General features: G+C 38.7%; 1 protein-coding gene and 1 non-coding gene across 4 annotated transcripts; both read left to right on the top strand.

The window, feature by feature from the left end:
• The first annotated feature begins 73 nt into the window (after positions 1 to 73).
• Positions 74 to 11,688, top strand: LOC106562427 (uncharacterized). 3 transcript variants are annotated; one of them, XM_014127312.3, is made up of 7 exons: positions 108 to 164; positions 1,726 to 1,777; positions 2,509 to 2,558; positions 4,805 to 5,104; positions 6,863 to 6,922; positions 7,232 to 7,288; positions 9,983 to 11,688. In XM_014127312.3, the coding sequence occupies exons 2-7, from the start codon at positions 1,764 to 1,766 to the stop codon at positions 10,162 to 10,164; spliced, it is 663 nt and encodes a 220-aa protein (XP_013982787.2). In that variant the 5' UTR covers positions 108 to 164; positions 1,726 to 1,763; the 3' UTR covers positions 10,165 to 11,688. The 3 variants fall into 3 exon arrangements, 1 of the variants encoding a protein (XP_013982787.2); XR_014379372.1 differs by lacking the exon at positions 1,726 to 1,777 and having other exon boundaries at positions 74 to 164; XR_014379373.1 differs by lacking the exons at positions 1,726 to 1,777; positions 2,509 to 2,558 and having other exon boundaries at positions 87 to 164.
• On the top strand, positions 7,939 to 8,120 carry LOC123725291 (U2 spliceosomal RNA). Its single transcript, XR_014379508.1, has one exon. It is a non-coding gene; the product is annotated as a U2 spliceosomal RNA (small nuclear RNA).
• Positions 11,689 to 14,720: the final 3,032 nt, after the last annotated feature.

Genomic DNA, 14,720 nt, shown 5'->3' with positions numbered 1-14,720 from the left:
AATGCAATCACTGTTGGAATGGGTGCGCTGATTTGTGAACCGGGGCACAAAACGAATGCTGTCTTTAACTCCGCCTACCACTGGACAACTACTGACAGTTTCCCGCCCCAAAACTTTTTTGTGCACAACATACGCCAGTTCAGAAACGGTAAAGAAGTGTGGTGGTAAGTAGCTAGTCTTACTTTCACTAAGCAAAAAATGTTAATCATACCATGTTTCTTTAAAGAGTTTGCTTTGTTACATCACGATGCTTTAGTGTGCTGAGCCATTATAGGTATTACAAATAATGTGAACGAGTTTACCCCTTTCTGGACGTTAACGTTATAGATAGCTAGATTAACGCTTCCTATTTTATATGGCTAAAACCTGCTATGCTATACTGAGATTTGTATCTGTTTGGGCTAGAATGGAGAGTGGGTGTGCTCATGTAAACAGGAATTTTCCCGCGCGGTAGAAACACTTATGTTAGACCTAATGAATACTGTACCAGTGTTTTAACCAACCGCTAGTTAGTGTTTGCTATAATTAAAATGTAAGATGGCTAGAAACTCAAACTCTTTAAGCGTTCGGCCACAACAGTTTCTTTGCTTCGGCTGTAGATGTATAGTAAATGAATGCAATGTTGATATGGACCCGCCTACATTGATCAGCGCTGCTTCGCTAGTGGTGGAAAAATGATGGGCTGACTAGTCTCTGTTTTCCCGTGAGCAAATGGCAACTTTAGCGCGAACATTAAAATTAACGGAAGTGCCACTGGTGACATGTGGATTGCTGACAGATTCTAAACGTCATTGCAAAGATCCTACGATTTTTGGTCGCCGAATTCACCAAGTATATAGTTCAAGCTATATAGTTTCAAGCTTACTAGTTAACGTTGGCTATTTAAAAAAGTATGGCTATATCAGGCAAGCTTCAATGCAAACTAGTTACCCTTTCGGCTTGTAGCTAACTAGTTAGTTAAAATAAGCTTATTTTACGTCCCACTTTTTATTGACGGGTGTATGGTATAATATAGTTGCTAGTAACTACAACGCTAAAGACACACTGATCTGTGTAACGTCTAGGTTGATGATACCTTTAGGCTAACTTTACTTACCGATTGACGTAGATAAATTCGAAGGCAGGGACAAATGGGCTAGCCAGCTAGCTAACGTTAGCTATGTTTTAAACTGGTGTGATTACCATATAGTTGAGACATTACTCCATTAACGTCTGTGTAAACTGAGGCCAATGATTTAACATCTGTAAACCGTAAGGACTGTCGCATTTTTATTTTGAATTGGCTAATTGAGTTATCAGAAGTAGAAAAATGCACATCATGGAACACGATGATCAGTTGGCTAAGAATTTAACTTCAATGTTGATTGTCAACAACGTGGCAGTTCAATTCTTAGCTAATGATCAGTAGGCTAAACAGTAATAAAAAATGCGAATATATACATTTATGTTAATACTATTAGGTTTATTATACAAAGAGTTTGCTTTGTTTCATCGCGATGCCTCAGTTTATTTAGCCAGGTCGGGTGTATTATTACAAATAATATGAATGAGTTTACCTCTGGAGATCTTAACATTATACATAAAGGTTTCGACTTTTATCTGCTAAAACCTGCCAGGAGTAGGCACTGGGTGTGTAGCTCCATTGGCTAGAAAAGCGGATGTACTCGTGTGAACAATCCTTTACCAAGCTAACTAACACCATTTCTCACACTGTTCTCATAACAGCCCACTGTAGCTAGCGGGTAACTTGCTAGTTAATCAAGATGGATTTTCGCTGGTGAGTCATCTGCTAGTTCGTCGTGTTAGCTTGGTTCAGTAGCCAAGTCACATATTGTTTTACAAGTTATAAGCTATCTCAGGCAAGCTATTTTAGAAAAGTCCATGCTAAATAACGTTAGCTACCTTGGCTTCTCGGCTAGAAAGTTAGCTAAACTTGGCAAGCTTACGACGTCTAACATTTAGATAATTGTTTTCATTGACCGGCGTCTGGTATAAAAGTTCTGGCTAAATTCTAGCTAAATTAAGTCCGGGAGTAAATGGGTTAGCTAGGTTACGTATGTTTCAAACAAGTTATTGCCTTGTACTTATATCTAGTGATTCGTCAATTCACGTTACATCGATTCGGAACACATGATCAGTTTGATAAGATTGACGACAACATCATAGGAGTTAAATTCTTAGCTAAGGATATCAGCTTATACGGGGCGGCAGGTAGCCTAGTGGTTAGAGTGATGGGCCAGCAACTAAAAAGATGGCTAGATCGAATCCCCGAGCTGACAAGGTACAAATCTGTCGTTCTGCCCCTGAACAAGTCAGTTAACCCACTGTTCCTAGGACGTCATTGAAAATAAGAATTTGTTCTTAACAGACTTGGCTAGTTAAATAAAGGTTACATTACACCTTTTTTTCATTCTCCTAATGGGCACTTGGTTATAAAGTTACTATGAAAGTGTGATTATTGCTTACCTCAATTGCAAATGGGTTTACAAATTGTCAATTTCTCTTTAGGTGTCTGCGTGTTGTTGTAATCTGGTTATTGTCCAGCCAGCTGAAAGCAGGTTAGTTTTAATGAATTATACCATTGGCATTTAGCGTTATTATAACATGCATGAAAATGTACTACAACACCCAAAAAATAGTCGAAATGACTGAGTGCAAAACAGTAGACCCATGAGAAATGCTCACTAACGGGGATGTTAACAAATGTGTGTACCTTTTTGAGAGGAATAAGCTTTTTGTGCATATGGAACATTTCTGGGATATTTTATGTTAGCTCATGAAACATGGACCAACACTACATGTTGTGTTGCCATTCTTATTCAATATTAATAAGATGACTAAAGACAGAACAGTATGGGGAGTACAGAGATAATGTTTGGCTGTTACTGCCTGAGCAGAGATGAGATAATGACTTTAAGGAATGGAAAAAATAAGTAATCAAATACAAATTAAGTAATATAATGACTGAAATGTTAGGGTTAGAAAATATTAATTAAAAAAAAATATATATTGTATTGTTTAAAGTTTGCCCTTCTGAAACTTCCTTTTGATTAGTTGAGGGAAATTGATGAAAGCATGAAACACTAAAAACAATGGATCCTTGATTGCAATACGGGTTTGGAAATCTTGAACACAAGGACAGAAGAGATTAGTGTGATGATGCCTAAATCGACTACCTTCTACCTAGCCCTCCTGCACATCTAAAATTATTGGATAGGTTTTAAGCAATATGTTGAAAATTCAACCCAGCGTATCAGAAGGTAAAGTATTGCTAAAACTTATCCTAGTTCTTTGTAGATATAAATATAATTTGTTAATGAGGGATTATGTCCTAGGTGAATGGTAAATGTCTGTAGTGAATAATATTAAACCACTCAATTCATAGGATTATGGAGGACCATAGGTATTGCAAGACAGTGTCTTGACAAATCCCATCCACAGGGTATCAGTGGCACATAAGAAACAGTGTTTAAGTCGATACATCAACGGAGGACTTATACTGGAACGTAGACCAGCCATTTTTTTTTTTCATGAAATGTTCTGAATCGATAATTTTTCAAATATCTAGTTTTAATCATACTTGTTTTAAATCATTCTTGCCGGTCGCTGCGGTTTAGTTTAAGTAAGGTCTTTGAGATGGTGGTGTATTATGTGATAGACGTATGTATGACTAACATCAGCAGGTGAGTTTGCTAGTATAGAACACAACTACCTCTATACAGCATTAAACCACTGTTTTTACTTGAAAAATCACCCCCAGGGAAATCAGGTAAAACCTGTCTATACTGAACACTAAAGCAGATCTGTGACATTCTCTATTCATTGGTTGATAGCTCAGTTGGTAGAGCATGGTGTTTGCAACGCATGGTGTTGTGGGTTCCATTCCCAAGGGGGGCCAGCACAGAAAAAAACAATGTATGCATTCACTACTGTAAGTCGCTCTGGATAAGAGCGTCTGCTAAATGACTAAAATGTAACTTAATTATCATGCAAAATAACTTTACAGATGCACTTACTGTTAGCTGTTTTACCACATTTCCACTGATGTTTTTTATTGAACACCATCCAGAGTTTTTATTGGCTTTGGATTCCCCTCTGTGGGAATCTGTGTTAAAATGGGGTGATATGGAAGTAGAGTTTTGTGTATTGCACACAATAATTATTAACAGTTAGACAGAGCGTCCAGGTGTTGACAACAGAGCAGAAAATGTGTACAATGGTTCGAATGAGAACTGTATGGCCCCTCGAGTTCTTGAGAGCTAGTAAAACGTCTGAGTAACTGGTGAAATGTTTTAACCCACCAGACACTGGCTGGTTCACCAAAAGGTACATTTCATGCCCTGGTTACAATGGTCAGCTATTGCATGGTCAGCTGTTGCATGGTCAGCTGTTATATCAATGGCTCTTCTACAACATGTAACATTGCTGCTCTACAACAGAGGTTCCATCAGCATAAATTTGAGTCAGTTAACATGACTGACACGATTGAAGAAAATCTGCCATTGTCCAATTTTATTGGTTGTTTAGACTACATTTTTGACAGTATCCTGAGCATGTTTTTTGTATTTTTAAAAATGAATTATTCAAAAGAATCCTGTCAGACACTCACACCTTTTATTAGACAATTCATAATAATACCGCTTTACTGTTATGTAATTACTCGTCTTGTTGGCTTAGGGAGAGTGTATGTAAATAGCACTAGCATCTTGAAAGTGAGCCTTGGGAGCAACATTATAATGTTAAATAATTTTTGCTGTGGTTGTAAAAAGAATATGCTAATGGTGTCTTTCTCTCATTTTTACAGCGCCACACTCGGGTATACGTTATCTTAGTGTAACCAAAGGGGGGTCCGTAGCTATACCAATAACTGATGGCCAGTGTCCTGAGTCGGACTTCGGATTAAACACAGAGAGAAAAGGCCCAGTGGTCACGTATGAGAACAACGTGCCCACTGAGGGGCTAAATTATCTGGGCAGGATCAGGCTGAACAACTCCAACGGCTGTGCTGTTGTAATTAGCGATGTAACCAAAGAAGATACAGAGACAGTTTATTATCCAGACGGTGTTCTTCCAGGTCAACCGAGAATTGCACTTAAAATGACAAGTAAGAAGCCTACTGTCCATTTAAAAAAAAATGTATTTAACATTTTTTTTTGCATAAAAAATATGAGTGGAAGTACAGTTGAAGTCGGAAGTTTACACTTAAGTTGGAGTCATTAATTCGTTTTTCAACCACTCCACAAATTTCTTGTTAACAAACTATAGTTTTGGCAAGTCGGTTAGGACATTTACTTTGTGCTTTACACAAGTCATTTTTCCAACAATTGTTTACTGACCGATTATTTCACTTATAATTCTCCGTATCACAATTCCAGTTGGTCAAAAGTTTACATACACTAAATTGACTGTGCATTTAAACAGCTTGGAAAATTCCAGAAAATTATGTAATGTCTTTTAGACGCTTCTGATAGGCTAATTGACATCATTTGAGTCAATTGGAGGTGTACATGTGGATGTATTTCAAGGCCTCAAACTCAGTGCCTCTTTGCTTGACATCATGGAAAAATCAAAACAAATCAGCCAAGACCTCAGAAGAAAAATTGTAGACCTCCACAAGTCTGGTTCATCCTTGGGAGCAATTTCCAAATGCATGAAGGTACCACGTTCATCTGTACAAACAATAGTACGCAAGTATAAACACCATGGGACCACGCAGCCCACATACCGCTCAGGAAGGAGACGCGTTCTGTCTCCTAGAGATGAATGTACTTTGGTGCGAAAAGTGCAAATCAATCCCAGATGCTGGAGGAAACGGGTACAAAAGTATCTATATCCACAGTAAAACGAGTCCTATGTTGACAACCTGAAAGGCTGTTCACCAAAGGAAGAAGCCACTGCTCCAAAACCGCCATAAAAAGCAGACTACGGTTTGCAACTGCACATGGGGACAAAGATCGTACTTTTTGGAGAAATGTCCTCCCGTTTGATGAAACAAAAATATAACTGTTTGGCCATAATGACCATCGTTATGTTTGGAGGAAAAAGGGGGAGGCTTGCAAGCCGAAGAACACCATCCCAACTGTGAAGCACAGGGGTGGCAGCATCATGTTGTTGGGGTGATTTGCTGCAGGAGGGACTGGTGCACTTCACAAAATAGGTGGCATCATGAGGCAGGAAATTATGTGGATATATTGAAGCAACATCTCAAGACACCAGTCAGGAAGTTAAAGCTTGGTCGCAAATGGGTCTTCCAAATGGACAATGACCCCAAGCATACTTCCAAAGTTGTGGCAAAATAGCTTAAGGAAAACAAAGTCAAGGTATTGGAGTGGCCATCACAAAGCCCTGGCCTCAACCCTATAGAAAATTTGTGGACAGAACTAAAAAAAGCGTGTGTGAGCAAGGAGGCCTACAAACCTGACTGTTACACCAGCTCTGTCAGGAGGAATGGGCCAAAATCCACCCAACTTATTGTGGGAAGCTTGTAGAAGGCTACCCAAAACGTTTGACCCAAGTTAAACAATTTAAAGGCAATGCTACCAAATACTAATTGAGCATATGTAAACTTCTGACCCACTGGGAATGTGATGAAAGAAATAAAAAGCTGAAATAAATAAATCATTCTCTACTATTATTCTGACATTTCACGTTCTTAAAATAAAGTGGTGATCCTAACTGACCTAAGACAGGGAATTTTTACTAGGATTAAATGTCAGGAATTGTGAAACTGAGTTTAAATGTATTTGGCTAAGGTGTATGTAAACTTCCAACTTCAACTGTATATGTTACGGTTTCTGAAGTTCCACTGTTGCTTAGCTGTACTGAAGGGATAAAACATATTTTGCTTATGATATATTTCCAGGTAGCACTGAGAGTTCAACCACCATAGCAGCCCCGCAACAATCTTCAACCACACCAGGAGGTATTATTGACATCTGATCTTTAACCTGGAAGTAGATCATGCAGGGTTTTTCAAACTCAAACCTAGGGTCCCCATTTGTTCATTTCCCCCCCCCCCCCCCCAGCACTACACAGCTGATTAAAATAATGAACTCATCAATCTTTGATTATTTGAATCAGCTGTGTCGTGCTAAGGCAAAAAACTAAATGTGCACCCGTTGGGGTCCCCAGGACCAAGTTTGGGAAACACTGAGATAAAGAACTGTTTTTGTTGTGCAGAAATGTTATTCAAGCATGACAACAGTGTATTTTGCTTATAATGTATTTTCAGGGAGTATTGAGAGTTCAACCACCACAGCAGCCCCCCAACCATCTACAGCCGATACAGGTATAATCGTCTTCTGATCTTTAAGTTGAAGTAGATTATGAGCTGTGTAGTGCAGACGTGGGTTCAAATAGGATAAACAATCTACCAAGCACTTAATGAGCTTGTTTGTCGCAGTAGAACCAACAGAATTGTACCAAAAGTGAAAACCCTGCCAATCATTGAAAGGCCACATTTTAACATCACAAAGAAAGCTGTTCTGTGAACTGGCACACAGCAACATTCTAAATAATGGAAGCTCTGTTTGTATTTGAAATAAAATACATTCCAAGTAATTTTTGGGGCTCTGTCGCGTAGAACTAGAAAGTAAAGTTGTGCAAAACTCAATGTAATTTATTTAGCAATCTCGACGATCAGGAGCTAGCCTTCCCTGTAGCTCAGTTGATAGAGCATGGTGTTTGCAACGCCAGGGTTGTGGGTTCGATTCCCACGGGGGGCCAGCAAAAAAAATGTATGAAATTGTATGAAATGTATGCATTCACTACTGTAAGTCGCTCTGGATAAGAGCGTCTGCTAAATGACTAAAATGTAAAAATGTAAATGTAGAAGTGGGTCAGATCTGGTGTATGTGCCAATATGTTTTGGAATGTGTATGTGGCTCCTCTGGACATATTTAGTTTGACAGTCCAGATACTTAAACTTTTTTGCCTTCTCTACCTTTTGTAGTATATTTGTTTAAAAATCTGTTAATAATCTGTTAATATCTGATACGTCTCCTATCTGGGGACCATATATGAAATTGTATTTTGGAACGGCGAGATGGGATAGGGGCTTGCTCTCTCCTCTGCATGCATCGACCTAGTAATGCAGTATCTCCAGGAAGGGTGCACCTCTCTGGCTGCAGGTAGCCTAGTGGTTAGAGAGGCGAGCCAACAACAAGAAGGTTGCCAGTTTGAATCCAGAGTCTTGCTCGAGAATTGCCTGCATGCCCTTGAGCAAGGCATGTAACACACACACAACTGCTCCTTGGGCACCAGTGTGACAGGCTCCTACCTGTCCAACCTGTATATGTATATGTGTCTTTTGGAGGGGTTGGGTTAAAGTGGTCAAATTTCCATTGGATTGCAGGGTAGGGTTGCATGTATATTGCTTTTCCCCCTGGTAGTAGTGCACAATACCATAATAATAAAATAAATCCAATATGAAGATTGTCCTGTACTGGTTCTAGCAAACGTCTCTCAACGCTTGACATTTTTTATACAAATCAGTGGGAAATATCCTTTCAGTGACTGTACCATGAGTTCTGTTTGTGTCTCTTTGGTGTTGGTCAACGTTTGTATCATGTGCGTTTCTGTTCAAGTGTGGCTGACCGGAGCGGGAGAGTACAGCGTAATCATAGTCCAGACGCTGAGACATAGTCCTGCGTCCCATTGTGACATAGCTACGCAGTTTCTGAGAACGATCTTCGGGCGACGCACAGTCCGACCGCGAACCTCCCCACAATTCCCAACAACGCATCTCCCAGTATGCGTCCTCTATTTATTTGAATGTTTAGACCGTTATAGAAATTGCTTGAATTCGATCCCAATGCTCCAGTATTTTAGAACCATGCTATGCGTACACGTTTGATACTCTGATAGACCGTTAAGTGCTGAAGCAGGCTCAGTGCAGCAGAATAGTATTAAATGTTGATAGACTATAAATTAGTGGTTGGATGTCAAATTCTGAACATTAGGCCTATCTAGTAGCCTAGCTAGATAGATCCAAAGTTAACTCGCTAGTTAACTATGTATTAATTAATAATCATTTATTACATTAACGCTTTCTATAGAATTTCAAAGCGCTTAAAGAGCAAAATAACAAACAAGCAAAGGTCAAGTCTTTCAAAGCTGCATCCTCCGAAGATGGAGGGTCAGTTCGTGGCTTGAGCGATGGGAGCTAGACAGAGGATGTTAGCAGACTCCATCATCGTCATCTGTCTGCTGATGATCTTGTAGAGGGCACGTCTGGGAACCAGCCTGAGTCGTATAGCCACTGGACTTCTCCTCTTCCACTCTGTAGCACCCACATGGGTGCTGCCTCAGCAGCTCTGAGCGCCAGAAATTTTACCACACTAAGTTCAGAATAGTAGCCAGTCGTCCACTCTACGAGCCCTCTGCCTTAGCTCTACTGGGTTCCACTATGTCTCATTCCTCTCACACTTCAGCCACCAACTCAAATTACAGTGAGGGGGGGGAAAGTATTTGATCCCCTGCTGACTTTGTACGTTTGCCCACTGACAAAGAAATGATCAGTCTATAATTTTAATAGTAGGTTTATTTGAACAGTGAGAGACAGAAGAACAACAACAACAAAAATCCAGAAAAACGCATGTCAAAAATGTTATAAAATGATTTGCATTTTAATGAGGGAAATAAGTATTTGACCCCTCTGCAAAACATGACTTAGTACTTGGTGGCAAAACCCTTGATGGCAATCACAGAGGTCAGACGTTTCTTGTAGTTGGCCTTCAGGTTTGCACACATCTCAGGAGGGATTTTGTCCCACTCCTCTTTGCAGATCTTCTCCAAGTCATTAAGGGTTCGAGGCTGACGTTTGGCAACTCGAACCTTCAGCTCCCTCCACAGATTTTCTGTAATGAGAAATCATTACATAACATGGGTTTACTTGTATGGCAATTTGTGTTCATTTATATGTTAGTATTAGAACCAGGAAATAATCTAGTACTATAACAGTTCTTTTTTTGTGTCTCTGCAGGTCTACATGTGGGCCATCTTGCTGTGCTGGTAGTAGTAGTGGTGGTGGTGGTAGTAGTAGTAGGGGGGGTGGTAGTAGTATGCATCAGGAAATGTAAAAACAAAAAGTTGAATGAAGAACCTCCCTTGGCCGAGCTCCAAGTTCTTAATCAAAACAAATCAATGGACACAGCAGAACAATGAAAGTGATATCTTTGTTACTAAGGCTGGCTAGACACTATGATTTTTGCCCTGTCTGTGGGCTTGCCATGAGCATTTCTTATCAATCAAATCAAACTCGGGAATGTTTTTTGCTGGTCTGCTCCGGTGGAATCTTTTTGAAAGTGCTTTCTAAATGCAATGTCCCATTCACTTTTATTGAGCATTAGCTAGTGGTGGCTGTTTAAAGGGAACTGAACCATGCATTACTGTTTCTCCTGGCCCAAAGACTACTGGCAGAGTGAAAAACCTAGCAATAAGTTGTGTCAATTCATAAACTTTCCCTTTAAACCCTCGGCCTTACTGTACAACTACTGTACTTATGATTTTCTTCAACCTTTATAATGGTTGATCATTGTCAGCATTACATTGTGTTCCCTATTCAGGGAGACATTTATACAGATGTGCACAATTTACTGTACTGCCATTATACTGTATCCCATGTCTGATACCAGAACCATTTTGTTCTATTGTATGATTACACCACTTATGATAATGGGATTGGCAAGTTAAAATGCTTTGTATAATGAAATACTGACATATATAATGTTGAACCTGATTTGTTCCAGTGACCTGTTTCAGGACAGTGTGTTAAGCTTTATTTTGTATAACCTCCCAAATGAGTTTTTAAACAACTAGACAATCCTCACCTTCAGTATCTCAAGGTCAGTAGCCTTTGTAGAAAGTAAGTTAAGAGGTGTTCAACTATGAAACTGTTACTCACCCCAGGTAATATCCCACACTCATTGATCTTCAGAAAGACTACCAGCTGTAAAACATTTTGATATCCGCTGTACAAATAATTTATCATAGATCAACACTTTTTTTTAAATGAATCTCATTTGAAAGTTAACAAATTGCACACATACTGCCTTTTTAAAATGCTCTTTTGAGACAACTTTACGTAGTTCAGTTTTATCTAATCAATATCGATGTTCTTTTGAGACAGAACGTTAGGTAGTTCAGTTTTATCTAATCAATATCGATGCTCTTTTTCAGAATGTAGATGTGAAGTGGCCCCTCTTGCTATTCAGACTGGTCGATATACAAACACTACCTTAGATAGACGCGTCTTCTTTTTGTAACGATGGTTCCACTCAAACAGAAGCTCATGCCTTGTTTTACTGTGGGTTATACAAGGACGTTAGGGATGACCTCTCTTGCCAACTGTTCAGCTATAATGAAATGCTACATTTGATCAGGTAACAATAATGTAAATGTATTTCCTCCTCCATCTGAGACCTTTAAAAGTGCCTGAATTATCTTATCTACTGTACTTTGTTCTTGTTTCTGCATATGTGTATAGATAACTGATAGCAATAATATTTAGATTTAATATATTATAGAGGACGGCAAAGGAAATACTGTGCAATGTTTGACTATTACTGTCTCAGCTCTGTGAGCCACATTGTGTTTTTTAAATCCTATTTTATATTTTCAACCACTTGTGATGTGACTTATACATTTTCTATCTCTAACCTTTTGAATAAAATGTTCCTATAATCTGAATTGGTTGAAGAGTGTTATATACAGCATAACATAGCAGGTTGTTCAGATAATTTAACAATTTATAGTTAGATTTATGTTTAAGCCACTGCTGTTTTGACAATTGGTCCTTGGATGGATTGGTAGATGTGTGGCACATGATTTTTAAGATCATATGTCTAAAATAATATTGTTCTATTCAATACATTTCTATCTCAAACGCCCTGAACATTTTGCTCATGCAATCAACACTGGAGTCAGACACATAAGGTGTGCAACAAATGTGTAAACATCTGTAGTCCCATCGGCCACCTACTTAGATGTCAGGAGTGACAGAAGTTTGGCCCAGTGTATCACGGGACACCTCAAACACCAGAAATGTTATTTTTGTAATCTTTCAATTTTATTATGTTTGGTCCTCTACCCTAATTTATACGCTTTTCTGTTTTTCTGGATATTGGTCCGCTAGATGGCAGGCTTCAACCAAGTTGTTCCAGAATCCTCATTTGTCAGGATCTATAACAGGACATATGTTTTTTTTTTATCCATCCTCATAGATGGGAAAATAAAGAACAGCTGGATGACAGAGGTGCATTATGTAAATATTAAGACATTTAAAAATGCTGATTATGTGAAAATGTTAGAATTATTGGGTGCAAATGATTTCTCAGCAGGTCTGGGGAACAGGCAGAAGACGCAGACAGCGGACCCCAGTACGGAGAACATGGGGGCTATGATCAAGATGATAAACCATGACAACTTCATCCCAACAACAGTAGTAGAGAGCTGATCTGAAATGACAGAACATTCATAACAGTTCAGCTGTTATTTACAGCCTTCTTGGTGTGTGAATATAAAGATTATCAGATTTGATCAAATGTATCACAATCAAAAAAACAATCTTAAACATTCTGTATTGAAAACAACTAAGAAATGTATATAGTGCATATAGCAGCTTGTGACAAATACATATGTTACATTTGTTTCATCCAACTGTGTTTTGGTATAGATTTATAATTGAAATCCATATCCTGAATTGACTGAGATTAAACTTTATTGAACCAGGTGGATATTTTTAGAACACTCCCAATGCAAAACCACAGTTATGCAGTGATAATGCAGAGTTTACTCACCACCACTGATAAGGGAGAGCTTGGTCCCTCTTCCGATTTCAAATATGTTAGCCCTCTGCTCAGCACAGTAGTACAGACCTACATCGCTCTCTGCAATGTTCAGTATGCTCAGATTGCTTCTGTACAGGGCTGTGTCATACACTGACTCGAAACGGCCATCAAACCTTTTGAGGCTTAGGGGTATATTCGTCTTTATAGTGATGGCCACTGAAAGAGTGGTGTCAGGACGAAGAAAAAAACACATGATCTCGTACTCCAGGGTAATGTCACAGCCAAGGGTGACTGTGTCCCCTGGTTTCACTAGAATCTCATTTTGACCCGCTCCAAAAGCTTCCCAGAGCATGGAACCTTTCATAAAAACATAGACCATATTATTGACTAAGGCTATTTAAATAAAATGTTCCTATAATATTTACATTTTTTTAACCACATTAACAGAGAGTACTTAAACCTAATGATATATAAATCATGTATCTTCCAAGTGAATAAAATACTCACAGCATAGAATTGTTTAAGCTATTCTCTTCTTCATTGTTTCCTGTCAGCTACTGAAAGAACAGTGCATAGGATGTGAATGCATTAACAAGTAATTTTTTCTGTGGGTAACAACTCCACCTACCACAGGTACAGGAAACAGGGACGCCAAGAGCCCGTCAATCAAAGTCATTCAAAGTTTTGAACTGTACCAGAAGCTTTTTTTTGAACAGCTCTAAAGTTTGCAAGTTTCCTCCATCTTATTTTCTGTATTTGCACAAAGAACAGCCAATAGCACAATTCTATTGAATAGATACTGGGAATTAACAGCCCCATGCAGTGCAGAGGTCAGGGACCTCTTAACACTGTGGAATAAAACACCATGTTCTTCTTTAAAAAAAATTGCAAGTACACTGTGACAGTGAAAGTTTGACCAACTATAATTAGAATTGGAGTCAAAACAGTAAATCTAAGTCCTGTTCTGAGAAATATGTTTTAAATGTGCTTTTCCGATTGGCTGACATGTCTGGGGGTAAACATTTTAGGAAATGGTTATTGTGCTCCACCACCACCCCCAACACTTCCATTTTAAGTTTTCTGTAAGTGAGGACTGGGAGGCTGTTCCTGTTACAACGCATGATGAGGACTGTGATGATTATCATAATAAAAAGTGAGTGTTTTCTATGAAAATCAAATAATAAATATATGAGACAAAGTTTGTTTGTACATTTTTTAACCATATAGAATAAAAGCACTTTATGTATTTAGTTCCACCATTTGTAAAAATTGGTGATACTTTACATTACAGTGCCCTTATTACTGTGTAATTATACCTGCATGTGCAGATTAACAAGCATTGTCATTTCTCATTGTTACACTGTACTTACATTTACTTGCAGCAGTAACCTACCCTAAGTACAGTGTACTGAGTGTAATGAGTATAGTTTGTTAACAAGAAATTTGTGGAGTGGTTGAAAAACGAGTTTTAATGACAGTCATTAAAACTCGTTTTTCAACCACTCTACAAATTTCTTGTTAACAAACTATAGTTTTGTCAAGTCGGTTAGGAAATCTACTTTGTGCATGACACAAGTCATTTTTCCAACAATTGTTTACAGACAGATTATTTCACTTTATCACAATTCCACTGTATCACAATTCCAGTGGGTCTGAAGTTTACATACACTAAGTTGACTGTGCCTTTAAACAGCTTGGAAAATTCCAGAAAATTATGTAATGGCTTTAGATGCTTCTGATAGGCTAAATGACATCATTTGAGTCAATTGGAGGTATCTATATCCACAGTAAAACAAGTCCAAAATCAACATAACCTGAAAGGCCGCTCAGCAAGGAAGAAGCCACTGCTCCAAAACCGCCGGGAAAAAAGCCAGACTACGGTTAGCAACTGCACATGGGGACAAAGATTGTACTTTTTGGAGAAATGTCCTC

The sequence above is a fragment of the Salmo salar genome, chromosome 11 (assembly GCF_965601325.2).
Source record: "Salmo salar chromosome 11, fSalSal1, whole genome shotgun sequence".
NCBI lineage: Eukaryota > Metazoa > Chordata > Actinopteri > Salmoniformes > Salmonidae > Salmo > Salmo salar.
The sequence above is the reverse complement of the archived record's forward strand: the minus strand, read 5'-3'. Positions and strand labels throughout refer to the sequence as shown.